The 17,427-nt window shown below is 48.9% G+C and overlaps 1 protein-coding gene across 1 annotated transcript in view; it reads right to left on the reverse strand.

Moving 5' to 3' along the window:
- LRRCC1 (leucine rich repeat and coiled-coil centrosomal protein 1) overlaps positions 1-17,427 on the reverse strand; it is an 88,615-nt gene that overhangs the window by 45,380 nt on the left and 25,808 nt on the right. Inside the window, exons 8-10 of the mRNA XM_088471409.1 lie at positions 16,517-16,718; positions 16,279-16,427; positions 4,008-4,212 (exon numbers count right to left, since the gene is read on the reverse strand). Of these exons, the coding sequence (XP_088327535.1) occupies positions 4,008-4,212; positions 16,279-16,427; positions 16,517-16,718 (556 nt within the window). The remainder of the gene's footprint in view (positions 1-4,007; positions 4,213-16,278; positions 16,428-16,516; positions 16,719-17,427) is intronic.

Here is a 17,427-nt window from a genome sequence, read left to right on the forward strand (position 1 = left end):
TACAAACTCCACACAGTAAGGGCCGTGGAGGGATCCGAGCCCACAACGTCAGCGCTCAAGGCAGTCATGCTAACCATTATACCATCTGTGTTATAGCGCAACGATAGCAGAACCGCGCTGCTCTATGTCCAGCTGGTCTGCTGTAGCTCTGACCGTGCCTCAGCTATGTATAACCTAACTCGCCTTCTGAAAAGGCGGAAGCAGCTCTGTAGTGCCCTATTATTGGAATGGCGGGCCTCAGTGCGGTGCGTAAGAGGAATCTTGTACTTGCTGCCTGGGCCACTGTGGAGTACAGGGCGGGAGGGTGCGCGGTACATCAAGACTCTCCCGCTGCCATCGCCACGCTCCCCTAACCAGAGTCCTGACTGACCCTGCAAGCCGTGGCTCCTACAGCTCCCACTAATGGCGGGCGTTTAGCGCGACTACCGCGGCGTTACACCTCCCATTCCCCATTTGGGTAGGAGGACACGGACTGCGACGGGCCTGTCAGCGCTGCACTGCTTGTAATCAGAGGTGCAGCGTCTCTTCCTGTAACAAGAGGAGGGACATGGCGCTGTTATTAATGGCGCTGAAGCGGCATCTAACTGGCGCACGGGAAATCAACCCGGCGCCGGTGTTCTTTGTAAGCACCGGCGCGGTGATTACTGACAGCCGCTGAGCGGCTCTATTATATTACAGTAGCCGCGCTGAAGCGGTGTCTAAGTGCCCCCATCAATGCCGTCGCCGGAGCTTCTACAGTACAAGCCCTGGCGCGGCTACAATTATTAGCTCCACGCAGAGGCACCTATAGTGGCAATATGTCACTGCCCAGCTAGCAATTAACACCTCTCCTGCTAATCAGGAGAGGTATTTTATACTTACAGTGCTGTTGTGGCCAGAGTGCTGGGCATTGAGGGGAAAGTACAAGGACCCGGACACAAGCCGGTTTCAGCTGTGGCGGGCCCCGCAGAGTCTGTGGATACAATTGTCACTACCCCTCCCTAAGGGTGACCGGACACAGGCTGCTGTAACCGTGGTGGTACCCTCCCTGGCGGCTCCCACGGTGCAGAAAGACTGCTGTCACAGCAGTAGTCTGCCTGTCCTCAATGCTTAGTTAAGCTTCTATTTAATAAAAAAAATAACTATAGGGCTGGAGACAGCCCCATGTGCACCGGCTCTTCTCGGGCACATTCTAAAACTTGGGCTGATGGGGCATAGAGGGGGAGGAGTCAGTCACACTTCTAAATTATTTAAAGTGCCAGGCTCTGCTCTACCACCGTCTATACCCCACTGTCTTGAACTCCAGTGTCCCCTAGTGGATGAAGGAGAAACACCAAAGAAGAATAAATGCACTGTCCTGTTTGGTTTATGGTTAGATGCAGATTTGGACACCATTCTTTTTGGGCCATCTGCAAGGTTAATAATAAAAATATTAAAATTGTAGTTTTGTTTCATTTCATAATTTGATTTTATAACATGCATTTTGCTACATACTAAGGAATTATGCAATTTTATTCTGTAGCATATAATCTAAGGCACTCACTCAGAGGCGGTCGCAAGAAGCGACCGCTCGCTCTGAATGAGGGCGGCCGCTTGAATTTTCTCGCTCCCGGGCTTGCACACGCACAGTGCGGCTGCTGCGCGTGCGCAGGGCCTAAACATCGACCCGGTTGTGAGCGTTCAGCGCTTGCGACTGGGTCTGAATGAGGGCCTAAGTCTCTGAACATCATTTACTATGGCTCTCGCATGGATTTTACAGTACCTTTTAAATGCTGTATGAATTTATTACGGATAAGTGGGTTCGGTTCTCAGAGAACCGAACCCATCCGAATTTCGGGGATCCGGGGCGATCCGAGCGAAGCTCGAATCTCCCTGCCTGCCCCGGATCCCTCACCTGAGGCAAAACCTCGCGATGCCGCTGTTGGGTTGTGAGGTTTTGTATTGAGCGGGCTTAACGCTGATTGGCTGAGAGAGCCGTCTGTCATGGCTGTAAGCCAAGCAGCATTAAGCCCATTTAATATGCACACATGAAGCAAAATAAGATGGCGCCCGCCATCCCTCGCTGCCTGACACCGCCGGCACCCCCCTGCTGCCGACACCTTCACTGACAGCATCCCCACTGCCGACACCCCTGCAATGCTGTCCCACATACTTAGGACACCCTAAGTGACACCCACACTGCAAACACTCACACACTGAGGACACCACCAGCACCCCTGCACTGCCGACACTGTCAGCACATATGCACTGAGGATACCGCTGGCACCCCCACTCTGCCGACACCGCCGGCACCCTGCATTGAGAACACCCTTGCACTGTCAACACAGTCAGCAAACCTGCACTGAGAATCCACTATTGATATTAAGCCAGGCTGATTATGAGTCTGCATATGGTAAAAATTAATATCTGCATCCATGAGTAGAGATCCATCTGATTTACAGTCAGGCCCATAAAGATGGTAACTATACTGGGATGCAAAAACGCAGCTCTGCAGCACAAATTTTTTTTCACACTTGCTCATGCATCAGCTAACACAACTAGATGGTGTCAACAATGGCGACCAAACTTTTTCGTCCACCTCCTTGGTTGCTGGACCGCACTATGGAATGCACAGAGGCTACTTCTGGTTCATTCCTTGTCAGCCCCTGAAGGGTAAAACCGATTGGATGAATCTTATACACCGTGGAGACCCTGAATGCCGGAAACAGCTGCACAAGGAACTGGAAGTAGTTGTTGTGCATTTCATAGTGCGATCCAACAACCAGGAAGTACACAGTCATCCTGGTATCAGAGCAACAGAAGCTTTTGGCCGTGTTTACACTGTACATCCGACAAATTTTTAATGCTTTACATCGTTACAGGTCCTACTTCCTTTAAAGACCTTAGGACTGTGGATGGGGAAGTTTGTCACACTTTTCGTGAGGCCTGCCTAAGGAGAGGTTTGTTGGAGGATGATGTATAAACAAACATTCTTAAAATCCCAGGCAACGCCGGGTACTCCAGCTAGTATATATATATATATATATATATATATATATATTTTTTTTAAACACAGTAAAGTTGTTTTTTGTTTTTCAAAAAATGTAGAAAACAATTTTTTTTCAAAATGCCCCCACAATTGTTATTTTTCGATCAAGTTATGTAAATAGCTATGCAAAATTGATTAAGAATAATTTCATTAACAAATTTGCAAAAAAAATTACTTCATCAGATTCAAATTGCTAGTATTTACATAGTTTGATAATAGAAAAAAAATCAATCATTTTGGAAACATGCTAGCCAGTTAAGTGGTTAATAATGTTCAAAGAGTAATAGTAAAAATTTCCATAACTTGTCAGAACTTCTGGAATTTCCCATTTTATTTACATGGGCTGTGCGGTGGAAAGCAGCCGTAGTTATACCATGAGCCATGTCAGGCTGCTAGTTATGCGATGAGCCATGTCAGGCTGTTAGTTATGCCATGAGCCATGTCAGGCTGCTAGTTATGCTATGAGCTATATCGTGAAATGAGCCATGTCAGGCTGCTAGTTATGCCATGAGCCATGTCAGGCTGCTAGTTATGCCATGAGCCATGTCAGGCTGCTAGTTATGCCATGAGCCATGTCAGGCTGCTAGTTATGCCATGAGCCATGTCAGGCTGCTAGTTATGCCATGAGCCATGTCAGGCTGCTAGTTATGCCATGAGCCATGTCAGGCTGCTAGTTATGCCATGAGCCATTTCAGGCTGCTAGTTATGCTATGAGCCATTTCAGGCTGCTAGTTATGCTATGAGCTATATCGTGAAATGAGCCATTTCAGGCTGCTGAGTGGTAGACTATAGAGTTCTTCAATGGGATTAGCGATAGGAAAGCTGCAAACCATAGGGAAATATCTTCTACAATCACATTTCTTGTACTCTAAGCTGCTAAAACATTTACATACATATCTGTCAATGCTGTCAGTAGCTGTAACTTGTATTTTAGGCGAAGCAGACCTTTTACAGAACATTGATAATATAGTGTGATTCTATCATACAGTACATGCTATACCTCCAATGCTTCTTGCTGTATCCTCTGCGTCTCCAGTTTACACAGTTCATCTTCCATCTTTTTTACAGCTCGTTCATAGTCTTCTTCTTTGCTTGCAGATTTTTTAACATCATTTGCGAGTCTCTTATTTTCTTCTTTCAGTTGGCGTAAAAGTGCTTGTAGCGTAGTTTTTTCATTTTTTTCCTTAAAAAATAATTCTTTAATCCTACAATACAGCATGATCAAATTAAATGTCCAATTAGTTTATCTCCTGTGATGCAGTCTCATAAAGAGTGTTCAATTGTAACACTGCCGCTGTACATAAGAGACTCTTATACATAAAAGCTGCTGTATAAAAGTACTTTTCATGTCTTCTCCAACGATCATCCCAATTCAGGTACATTCTAGCAGAGAACTATACCGAGGGGCAGGGGACAAGTTGTCAAGACAAGGCTAAAGGGATTATATAGGTGACAGGAGTTTTAAACGCACCTGCCTGTGCCATTAGGGTTCAGCTGCTTTTAGTCTAATGGCGCGTATCCACTAGACGATATAATGAACGACTGAACGATATCATTATCGTTCAATTGTTCATTGTATCGTGCAGTGGACATTGAGGGCCTGATTCAGAGCCGGACGCTCTGACCAGAGCGCTCGCTCTGAATCAGGGCCCTCCTACCTAAAAATGGAGCGGCATCCTGGCCGCTCGCATAGCTGTGGGTTACCACCCACAGCTTATGCGAGCGGCCAAAAAGATGGTCGCGATGGTCATGACCACCGGGCTTGCGACGAGACCCTGCAGTAGGGTCTCGCTGCCGCAAGCCCAGGAGTGCTTTTGGCTTTATCAGAACCAAAAGCACTCCCATTGACATCACTAGTGATGTCAGTGGGGCCAGACTCAGACGGTAGGCGTTCCCATGGGAACGCCTCCGTCTGGGCAGCAACGCCCCCGGCACGCCCACCAAAGGGGGCGTGCTGTCACTCACCATCGACAGCACGTCCCCTTTGGTGCGAGACCCATAGCGACAGTCCACACTGAACGATATATATCGTTCAGTGGCGGCACCCTCCCTCATCCCTGAACATACACACGCACACTGAGTTTTATTTGAGAGACCACATTATCAAATGAGATTATCACTTTAATAACACAATCTAAAGCAAAATTAAGAGTTATGGTATAACATACCTTTGTTAACTCTTTTCCTTTGAGGTCCATAGGATTCACAGATGTTACCTTGGGGGGGGGGGGGGTTTGTGGTTGGAGTGATCCAGGCACCAAACAGTTAAAAGCATCAGCTCCCGGGATGCACTGGGTCCTCCTCCATATATACCCCGCCCCTGGCTTCAGGCATTCAGTTTGTTACCAAGCCCAAATCAGGAGAAGGAAAAGATGAGAAGGAAGGACAATTGTACCTCAGAAACACTCTCTGTAGGAAGAGGAAATCATAGAAATACAAAAGAAAAAGCATTACCCAATAACACCAGGTGCATTAGGGTGGGTGTCCTGTGGACCCTATGGACCGCGAAGAAAAAGAGTTAAAGGTATGTTATACCATAACTCTTAATTTCTTCTTCGGGTTCCATAGGGTCCACAGAAGTTACCTTGGGGATGTTCCAAAGCAGTTCCCTTAAGGGTGGGGACGCTCCTGTTTAGTAGAAAGATGAATCAGACACCCAAAGGAAGCATCCTGAGAGGAAAATGTATCAAATGTGTACTATTCGACAAAAGTGTGGACGGAAGACAACGTGGCTGCCTTGCATAATTGTTCAGCAGAGGCACCACGACGAAACGCCCACGATGGTCCCACAGATTGCATAGAATGTGCTGTCACTGTGTTGGGAACAGAGAGATCAGCTTGTGAATAGGCCTGAGAAATTGTCATACGAAGCCACCTAGCCAGAGGTTTGTCTGTTAGCTGGCTAGCCTCGTTTATGACAGTCATACAACATAAAAAGAGAATCCAATTTCCTAATGGAGTCGGTGCGATCCACGTAAATACGTAGGGCGCGTACCACATCCAAAGAAGCTTCACCCCTAGAAAGGCAAGACGACTAGGAGTCTGAAACCACAATTTCTTAATTTACATGAAAGCGGGATACAACCTTAGGAAGATAACCCACCCTGGTACGAAGAACAGCTCTATCCTGATGAAAAATCAGGGAGAACGACAAGAAAGAGCTGCCAAATCAGAGACCCTACAGGCAGAGGAGATAGCCAGAAGAAAAACTGTCTTTGCTGTCAAAAACCGAGAAAGTTTTACACGTCCTCAGCATCATCTGAATTACAGAACTGGAAAAACCCTTGGCTCTTAAGATGGAAGTCTCAAGAGCCACGCCGTGAAAAACAGATGGGGAAGGTCCGCATACAGGCAGGGACCCTGTTTTAACTGGACCAGCCATAGAGGAAGAGACCACGGTTTGGCTATGAAGAGACTTTGAAGGTCGGTAAACCAATGGCGTCTGGGCCAAGCAGGGGTTATCAGTATTACTGTTCCGCCCTCCTGCTTGAATTTCCTGATGACCCTTGGGAGAAGGGAAAACGGAGGAAACAGGTAAGCTAGCTTGAAGTTCCAATTCACTGCTAGAGCGTCCACAAATTTGGCTGCGGGATCCCTAGTTCTGGACCTGTACCTGGGGACCCTGTGGTTGTGGCCTGAGGCCATGAGGTCTGCCTCTGGTAGCCTCCACCTGTCCACAAGACTTCTGAATACTTGGGGAAGAAGAACCCACTCTCCGGCGTGTATATCCTGCCGACTTAGGAAGTCTGCTTCCCAGTTGAGGACTCCTGGTATTTACACTGTCAAAATTGCTGGAAGATGACATTCTGCCCAGACCAGAATGTTTGATACTTCCGCCATGGCAGCTTGATTTTGCGTGCCTCCCTGATGGTTGAGATAGGCTACTTCGGTGGCATTGTCGGACTGTAGCTGGACAGGCCTGACCTTCAGTACCTCCTGTTTCTGAATGAGTGCTCTGAACACTGCACGTAGTTCCAGGACGTTTATGGACAGGAGAATTTCCCTGGTCATCCATCTTCCCTGAAAAGTATGATGACCCGTCACTGCTCCCCATCCGCGGAGGGTGGACACCATGGATCCCAGAACCTGCATCGCTGAGTGAACAGACACTGACTGGTTGTGATGAAACCTGTGAATCCGCAACAGAAGTGCCACAATATTGTCCAAGCATGCACCTAAATGCACCATCTGTTGTACTGGAAGAAGCGATGACTTCTTCACATTTATGATCCAGCCGTGTCTGTGTAGACAGGCAATTGTCAGTCGGAGAAGATGCTGCAACGCCTGTGGAGATTGTGCCAATATTAGGAGATCGTCCAGGTATGGCAGTATTCTGACTCCCTGGTGCCTGAGGCAGGCCATCATTACTGCCATTATCTTGGTAAACACCCGAGGGGCTGTTGCCAAACCAAAAGGCAGTGCCGCAAATTGGAAATGCTCCTGCAAAACCGCAAACCGTCGAAACCGTTGGTGGGACGGTGTAATCGGCACATGCAGATATGCATCTTGAATGTCCAAGGAAACCATAAAATCCCCTGGTTCCATTGGCAACACAATTGACCAAAGGGTTTCCATACGGAACCTGGTAACCAGATAAATATGTTGATACTTTTTAGATTCATAATAGGCCGGTGAGATCCATTGGGTTTTTTGATCAAAAACAGGTTGGTATAATAACCCTTCCTAGTTGATTCACTGGAACCCGAATTATTACCCCCGACTCAAGCAGGGAATGAATGCTTGCTGGAGGGCCAAGGGTTTTGCAAACACCTCTGAAGGAGTTGTGCAGAAGAATCTCTGATGGGGACTTCTCCAGAAGGTAAGAGTGTACCCCTGAGAGACCACCCCCCAAACCCAGGCGTCTGTTGTTGTAAGATGCCAAGTGTCGGAAAACTTAAGTCGTCTGCCTCCTACCCTGGGATTCCCCAGGGGGAGGCCCGCCCCATCAGGCAGCGGGGTTTATCGTCTGACCTGGTTTCTTACGAGAACTGGTTCTAAAGGAAGACTGACCCCCTTACTTTTCCTTGTGGACGAAAGGCTCGAAAGGACGACTGCCTAGGTCTAGGAGTAGCTGTTGAAAGCAGGCCCGCTGCCTTGGAGGCTTGCTACTGTAGCTACAATCTTATCCAATTCTGCGCCAAATAGAATGCGTCCCGCAAACGGAAGGGATTCCGGGGCCTTCTTGGACCCTGCATCTGCTTTCCCGTCCCTTAACCATAGGACTCTGCGAGCCACCACTGAGGCAGCTGAAGCCCTAGAGGAGAGAAAACCGGCATCCAATAACGCCTCTCCTAGATAGGAGGCAGCCTCCTTAATATAGGAGATAATTTTCAGCTGTTCTCTGGAAGCTTCTGGAAGTGTATTTTCCACTGCCTTTGTCCATAGTCATGGCCTGGCGGGTAACAGCTCCTGACAGAGCAAAGACCTCCTTGAGACAGGCTCCTGACCTGATGTGCCACATGTGCGTCTACCGTTGGTGGAACATCCCACTTAGCGCACTTATCTGGTGGGAGGGAGCATAAGGCTGTAACCTTTTTTGTAACATGGAATAGTATATCTGGCGAATTCCATGCTTCTCCCATAAGTTCAGAGAGGTGCTCAGATATGGAAAATTCAGCTTTTACCACTTTCTGGCGTTTAAAAACTGGAGCCTCTCTTAGTTCAGGTTCCTCATTATCTATGTTTAGCACAGTTTTGACCTCCCTAATCAAGGAGGGGACAGCCGCTGTTGGCAAATGGTCTTCCTCTCCTGAAAGACTCTTGAGAGGAGTCCTGTTCCTCACACTCATCAGAAGATGCACCAAAGTTTACAGGCTGGATGGAGTACTAAGAAGAAGCCGACCGCCTTCTGGTTTTAGGATGTACCGGCCTAGCTGCTAGCAGCGATTGCAGAAATGCAGCAGGGGACGAAATCATATTCTGACCTGGGTGGGCATAAACGGCTCTCCAAGATGGATGCATAGGGGGCATAAACATAGCAGGTTGTAGCTGCTGAGGGTACCCCATAGTAGAGGCCGATGCAGGAGCAGATAACCGGTCTACAACCTGTGCCATGATCTGGGAAAAGGAAGCTCAAGGGGGTTCCTGCCCAGAAGCTGGTATATTTGACTGATGTGGTGACTCCTAATAACACTGACCACATAATCCATTCTGCATGAAATCCTGAGGGGATAAACCCGCTTTACAGGCCATGCATGACACCAGCACAGGGGCTTCAGCCACCTGCTTTTCAGTTTCTTTAGACCTAACAAGATCTCTAATGTTATGCAAAGTATACACAATGTGACAATGTTTCACACCCACAATAACCCACACAGCTGTAGCAGAGGGCTTATGAGGAGAAACAGCAGTGATAGCTATAACCGACAGTCATTTCAGAAATAAAAAGGCAGTATAACACACAGCAGATTTCACCAGTCACATGCAATGCAAACAATATGTAAAAATATATATATACAATAAGCTCTTAGTCAATTACGAATAGCACACAAGGCTAAGTAGGATATGGAGCGCTGTATAACCTGGCCACCTAAGTAGAAGTATATGGGGAGACTGATCAAAGCACCTGAGATTGCAGCCATCGAGAGCACCTGAGAGTGGTCTCTGGCCGTCTCATATACAGGGAAGGCTGGGTGAGGCAACCCTGACGCGGGAAACCTCGCATCTGGACCAGCGTCTGGGTCGGGGGAGGGGCCGCCGGGGAGAGTGTACCTCCCCTCTGCTGTATGGATCCACCCGGCACACTGACATATCATGGCCGCCGCCGTTACCGCCCCCGGCTGTCAGGATCTCTCATGTCCCAGTGGTCTAGTTGGGGAGACAGTTTACCTGGCTCCTTACTACAGCATACCCCGGCAGGTCCCCACCACCGGAGGCACGGACTGCCACGTGGTTCCCCATCGTCAGCAGCCACGGTGAACCACCTTACCTGCATCCCCAATGTTTTTGGTTGCAGTCCCAGGATCAGCGTCACCCCGCTGATCACCAGTTCCCTTCACTGGTGTTTTGGCACCGGCAGAGGTAGACTGAGCAGCAGCATGGGTGTTCATCCGGACGCCTAGTGCTGCTTACTCATAAAAAAAAAAAAAAACAGGATTTTGGTACTTACCGATAAATCCCTTTCTCCGATTCCACAGGGGACACTGGAGTTCAAGACAGTGGGGTATAGACGGTGGTAGAGCAGAGCTTGGCACTTTAAATAATTTAAAAGTGTGACTGGCTCCTCCCCCTCTATGCCCCATCAGCCCCAGTTTAAGAACTGAGCCCGAGAGGAGACGGAGGACAAGAGAAAAGAAAACGAGGAGAAGGAGAAGACCACAGAACGGAACAAGACTGACTGAATGAGAACAGTGGAACCCATAACAGGGAACCATGCAGTCACACAACCATAGAATGAACCCAACAAAACGTCAGGTACGCAGCGCTGGGCGGGCGTCCAGTGTCCCCTGTGGAATCGGAGAAAGGGATTTATCGGTAAGTACCAAAATCCTGTTTTCTCCTTCATCCACTATGGGACACTGGAGTTCAAGACAGTGGGGACGTCCCAAAGCCAACCTCCTGGGTGGGAAGCGCGGAGAACTTGCTGACCCCTCGGCCAAACCGAAATAGGGACTGCCAAGAACAATAGGCCCAGCAGAGGCAGAGGATCAAGTGTCGTAGAGCACAGTAGACAAACACTACTCCTCAGGAGACAGTCACAGAAGAACTTCCACAGCGTACGCACAGCGGAAGCCAAAATGAACAGAACGGCTGGCGAGAAAACAATCACAGTTGAGAAGCGGCTGAAAATAGACCAAACCAGACAGCTGGTAGCAGAGAGCCCCAACAAGAATCCATAGGAGAAGGGCAGAAAACGAGAAAAACTCGTGAATCGTACTAGAGTCTGCACAGGAAACTGCAACAGCTGCAGACAGCAGAATCCCAGCACCGCTGGTCATAATCATATAGATAGAAGTATGACAATACCAATCAACAGATACAAAGTTGATCCTGTCCACAGACTCCCAATAAAGAGTATACTGGGAGGTCAAAGACAAGACCGAACAATCGCTTGGAACGATCCTTGAGGTCCCACTACAACAAAGTTGTGAACCAGCGGAAAGGTTATACCATAGAAGTCTCCAACGTGTGGAGATCCCACGGGACATGAGGCAGAGGCGAATACGAGAGGATGGAGACTACAATTCCTTTCAGAGGGTCAGACAGCAGTATAACCCATACTGAAAACAGGGATAAAAAGACAACTTCCAACCTGATGGAAGTGCGTAGTCAGTACCAACTGCCGGCCCGAACATAGTGTGAAAACAACCAGGAACTTAGCAGTAAAGGAGCACGAATGTAACCCCACCCAGGGAGAGCTACCAATATAGGGAAGCATCCCACACAGCAAGGCCAGGGCAGCAGGACAACCATGCAAGTACCCGTCAGGTACCTATTAGTGTGATAAAATATCAACATATACTGAACAGAAAAACCCAACCAGGCCCCCTGCGTGGAACATAGTGACTGTCACACTTATGTAAAGATGTGCACTAGCCCAGAGATGCGCTTTGGTCCATAACCCCAACAGATTCTAGTAGAATAGTGTCGCTAATCTCAATGTACAAACTATGCACCCACACACCAGGGAAACTCTAAAGTGTAGAGCCAACTGATTAAAAGAGCAGAGGGCTGCTAGGACAGCCGCTAGGCTCCGTATGGGAGATTAACGTTATGTATGTCAGGTTGCATGAAATAGGAGCATCTTCCTAGGCATTAGTGAGGTAAGCTCTTACCTGTGAGCGACCAGAAGCACTCTGGACGCTATGTAGAATGTCACTGACCTTTTATCACACAGCAACCCGCCATGTTAGGTATAAAGAGTAGCTTCAGTGGGCGAAGACCAATGCTCCACAGCACGGACCTTAGTCTGGAGAAGTGCAGTAGAAATTACTGTGGAAACTAATAAAATGTTAGTGGAGACAAGGTGGTCGTATAACAGGACTCTAAATTGAGCCTGTTCTGTGGGCGGCCCAAGGCCTCATGGTATGAATTGTACCTAAGGCCCTTTTGAGACTCATTTTATTGAGATATGCAACAAAAATATGGAGTACCGGAATAGATACTGAGAAGGGTACCTGTTCGGAAATATTAATACAAGTGCACCACTGTAGTTGTAATGAGAATAGATCCCCCGAATGGGGCGCGCCCCAGGACATGTATAGGGACCATACTGGAAGCAATGCCCAGGGAATTGTGACTATCACTATGTAAGCTGCAGAACATGATTCTAGTTTATAGAACCACCATATAATAGGAATGGATATAGCCTACAGCTTATGGTAAACCCAGACGGCTACGCATCCGTGGAATAATAGGTAAACCTAATGAATGTGGAAGTATAAACATTATATATTCACACACACACACACACAACCCAATTTCTAGGGAGAGATAGTGTAAAGCGGAGTCATTGTACCAACTACCGCATCAGGAGCGTCCAGCCTCCAATCGTAGCATCTTTAATTATGCTAGTATGTTATGGTAAGGATAAGACGCGATATCCACATATGCATACGTGTACCTACATACAAGTTTAGTAGGCGACGATAATATTTAAAATAGAACCTGAGCATAATTAGCGCCATGGATGGACAAATTCACTCCAGCATGTATATATTCTAAAGCAGGGCTGGTATAAAATAATATATATATATATATATATATATATATATATATATACATACACACATATATATATATACACATACACACACACATATATATATATATATATATACATGCATACATACATACACATACATACATACACACATATATATATATACCGTGGCTTACCTCCACGCCGGGAGGCTGCTCATGTGGCCGTCATTCTGTTATGGCGTAGAGGCAAGATGTGTTAGCAGCGTGCTGTCCCAGACTGGTGTCGTTCCTGGGACTTCTGTTACTGGTGTACTCGCCTTATATATTATGAGCGTGCGTGCTTCAGGTGAGCTATTTTAGCTCCAGATTAACCCGTTTTTTGAAGAGGGAATCAAAAAGACGATCTCAGTTTAGGCAGAGTAGCTAGTACACCATGGAGTAACCTTCACAGGCTATGATATCAGGCCATTAGATTAAGCTAGGCACCCTTTGTTATAAAGCCAAGGGGAAGCCTGACAGTGGGTAATACCCTGCGCTGCAATGGCGGCACTGTGTCCCGTCAGCCCAGCGCCTCTAGCCGGGAATGTGCACCGGCTGAGTAACTGGCCCCTCTCAGAACCGCATAACGCGGTGTTATAGTGCAAACAGGGGTTTAGGCTAGTTCCCATTCTGCTAACAACTAGCTATGCACAGTAGCTAGCACTATACAGAACTGGAAGGTTTTAAAACCAGCCTATAATGTAGTATATGTGCTGGCACCTATATAAGCCTACAGCACCTGGTATTCCCAGGTGGTCTCCCATCGAAGTACTAACCAGGCCTGACCCTGCTTAGCTTCCAAAATCAGACGAGATAGAGCGTGTTCAGGGTTATGAGGCATAAGCCTGGGGATGGGACGCAATAATGTGCTAACCCTGGTTACGGGTAAGCTATAACCATAAGTTTTGGCCCCAGCAACCAGAACAATGACTAGTACAAGTACTATACATACTATATATCTTTAATTAGGTTAAGCCAGGTGCCCTTTATAGAACCAAGGGGAAGCCATGACAGGGGGTAAAACCCGTTGCTTGCAAACTCCACACAGCTAGGACCACGGTGGGAAGAGAACCCACGACCTCACTGCTGCGAGGCAGCAACGCTAACCACTACACTGTCTGGCAAAATGGCGGGACCGTGTCCCGTCAGCACAGCGTATTTAGCTGGGAATACTCCTGTCATACAGTGACGGACATCCTATTATTTACTGAAGCACTCCCAAAAAGGGAGGGGTCTCGTAGGAAACCAGTGCTAAACCACTCCCTGCTGCAGGTAGTGCACTGAGCTATACTGCTTGTGTGCAGGTAGATACTGCTGCCCATAATAGGGAAGCAGGGCACTGTTGCAGTCGCTGGACTGTATGCATTCCTGAATTACCACACTGTGTGAGCCACTGATATACTCCAGTCAACACAGCGCTACTTGCCCCCGCAGTAGAACCGCATAAAAGCGGAGTAGTTGAAGGTCCAGCCGATGCCGATAACACGGGAGGAGCGATCATGGCTCCTACACAAGCGAGGGGGGCTTAATCATCATTTGGAGGAGCGGGCATGTAAAGTTGCTCAGCACAGCCAGGAACTGCGCAACGCAGCGTCTCCTCCTGTTAATAGATGAGAGCTGCTAATCGCTAAGGCAGTGCTGTATTATGCCTAGCCCGAATACTGAAATGGAGGGCCCAGGTCTGTAGCGCGTGGAGTGGAGCCATGCTGGGGAAGGGGCAGGAGACCCGGACTCTGCCGATTTCAGCTATGGCGGGTCCTGTCTTCCAGCCTCTCTCCTGAGCAGAGGGGGCGGGGGGAGGGCGGGGGGGGTGGGGGGGGAGTCAGCGCTTGCCCACCTGTGTTGGAACTGACTGCTGGCATTGCTCAGGCAGGATGTTCCAGAGCGTTGAACAGGGAAGCGGCATTATTACAGTGAGCCGCTTACTAACCTCAGGGATGCTGCTGCAGTGCAGACTACATGAGGGGGGATCCCGTACAAAGGCACAGCTGTGCTCATTAGCTCTAACTGCAGCGTGGCACGCGCTGTCCTTGAGCCCAGCGTTTTGGCCTTGGCCGGGTCGCCGCTAAGCCCCGCCCCCAATGCCTCATTAATGGCGGTAAATCAACAACGTCTCGCTAACGGGGACTCTGCACTACAAGCGCTGTTATTTTCCAGCCTCTCTCTCTAGGCAGGCATAGCGCCGTGAGAGCCAGCGTCGGTGCTTCTTCAAATAAGCACCGGCACAGCAACCAACCGCTAAGAGCGCTGTACCGCGCTCTACAGCGGCTAATGAGCATAAGCCAGCGCCGGTGCTTTCATACAAGCACCAGCGCGGCAACTTAGAGCCGCGTTGAGCGGCTCCTTAAGACCCACCCCAGCCCCGTTATGCAGGGCTATAATAGCGGGGCTGCAGACTCCCGTTATGGTAGCAGTGGGACGCAGCAGTCTCCCTCCTTGCATATAGGAGCTTCAAAGGGGCCTCTTGCTTTATCCATCCCCTCATTTAAATAGGAGAGGGGGAACAGTGGCTAGGCTAAGCCAGAGACCCGGACGCTGACTGCCGAGTGCAGCAGCGGGTCTCATCAGCAGCTCCGACACTGCCTGTTTACTGGCAGGGGAAGGAGGCTGTGTAACAGCCGCGCAGCGCGCGCTGTCCTGAGCCCAGCATTTTCGCCCACCACTCCAGCTAGTCAGGAGTGGTGGGATATACTTACGGGCTGTTGCGGCCGGGATGCTGGGCTGAGGGGGCGGCGAGGAACCCGGACACATGCCGGTGTCAGCAGTGGCGGGTCCTCGCAGGGTCCGATGACTCCATCTGCTGGTGCCCCCTCCTCAGGGTCACCGGACACAGGCTGCAGTAGCCGTGTGGTGCCCTCCCGGCGGCTCCCCCGTAGCAGGCAGACTGTCACAGCAAGCAGTCTGCCTGTCCTCAATGCTTGAAAAATAAAAAATATGAAAAAGGCTGGAGACAGCCAGATGTGCGACCGGCTCTCTCGGGCTCATTCTAAAAACTGGGGCTGATGGGGCATAGAGGGGGAGGAGCCAGTCACACTTTTAAATTATTTAAAGTGCCAAGCTCTGCTCTACCACCGTCTATACCCCACTGTCTTGAACTCCAGTGTCCCCTAGTGGATGAAGGAGAAAAAAAAAAAAACTTGCTTGGGACTGTGCCGAGGCAGTCCCCTGCTCAGTACGGTGCCCTCCTGCACACCAAACGAAAAACTGAATGCCTGGAGCCAGGGGATCACTCCAACCACATACCCCCCAAGCTAACTTCTGTGTACCCTATAGAACCTGAAGAAGAAATAAGGGGTCAATCCAATTACCTGTAAAGGGTGCGAGTTGCCGTTGCCAAGGCGTTAAAACGCCAGCAATGCCACCGCATCAAGCACCCCTCGCGGCCCACTCTCAACCCTATGGGGTTGCGAGCAGTTTTGAGCAAGTCCAGGCTGCTGTAAAGTGTGGCTGTTGCCGCGCTAAGTCGCACCTGTGGTGCATTTCCGGTTGACTTTAAAATTATGATTATACAAGTGTGAATTAGTACTTTCAGTGCCCTGTCCCCTACTAGTCTGTAGGTATAATAGAAAAGAGAGAACTAATCTTCTTACCTGTCTGTAGTATGCACAGCCATACTGTTAATGTCTTTCTCTTCGTTTGCCTGGCATTGTAACTCTTTGATATTTTCTGACAACTTCACCACTAGTTGTTCAGCTTTCCACCTTCGCTCTCGCTCCTGGTCCAATTCTTGAACAAGTGCCTGAATCAACGACACAGGTAAATGATTAGAACATTGAACACTTGGTACAATTTGCTACATACAATATAATATAGGATATATAACTTTACCCTGTATGTTGACTCCTCTACTGAATTGGATTCAGAGGTCTGTGTTCTGCCTCTCTGAGTGGTCGGAGTCCCAGTGAACTTGGCACGGACCCTTTCCACACTGTCAGTGTCTGTTCTTTCTGAAGAAACGCTACTTGGAGCCTCTGCTTTCCTGATAGCGCTGGGACTTTTCTGCCTTATTCCTGCACATTGCTTTGACACACTATGAAATAATATTGGCAGTAACACACAATGGAGACAGGAAGCACATCACAGAGGTCATTCAGGTAAACGGAGCAAAGACTTCGAGTGGGTGAGCAGTTTAACAAGGTGATGACAAGTTAAACAAAAAATCATATTGTATACATATGTGCAAGCAGTGCTCGAAGTGGGGTGGTATACGGTGGATGACATACCGCAACTTCCAGGCACTGCAGCTAGTGCTGCAGCAGTGATCAGCAGGGCGCAGGCATGTACTGAATCTAGGGAGCCGGCAGCACCTGTATCTTCCTGCACCTTGGGGGGGGGGGGGGGGGGGGGCGGTGCGATGTTTTTCTTGTTTATTGTGGCGCAGAACGGGTGACGTCATGACATCACGCCGCACCGTTAAGGAAAAGAGCCGTGGTCCAAGAGGATGAAGAACAGCCAGAAGACAAAGAAGAAGGTGTCTGTGGGCTGGACCAGAAGGGATGTGGGGGCTGGAGAGACAGAAGGGAGCTGGAGAGACACTGGGGGCTTTGCTGGAGAGACAAAGGGGCCTGCAGCTGGAATGCCACTGGGGGGCTTTGCTGGAGAGATAGAAGGGGGCTGGAGTGACAAAAGAGGGCTGGCGGGAGTTGAAAAAACACTAGGGGGCTTTGCTGGAGAGACAGAATGGAGCTGGAGAGACACAGAACGGGGCTGGCTGGTGTTGGAGAGACACAGTGGGGCTC

Source organism: Taudactylus pleione, unplaced genomic scaffold (genome assembly GCF_031769625.1).
Source record: "Taudactylus pleione unplaced genomic scaffold, aTauple2 ptg000114l, whole genome shotgun sequence".
NCBI classification, from domain to species: Eukaryota; Metazoa; Chordata; class Amphibia; order Anura; family Myobatrachidae; genus Taudactylus; species Taudactylus pleione.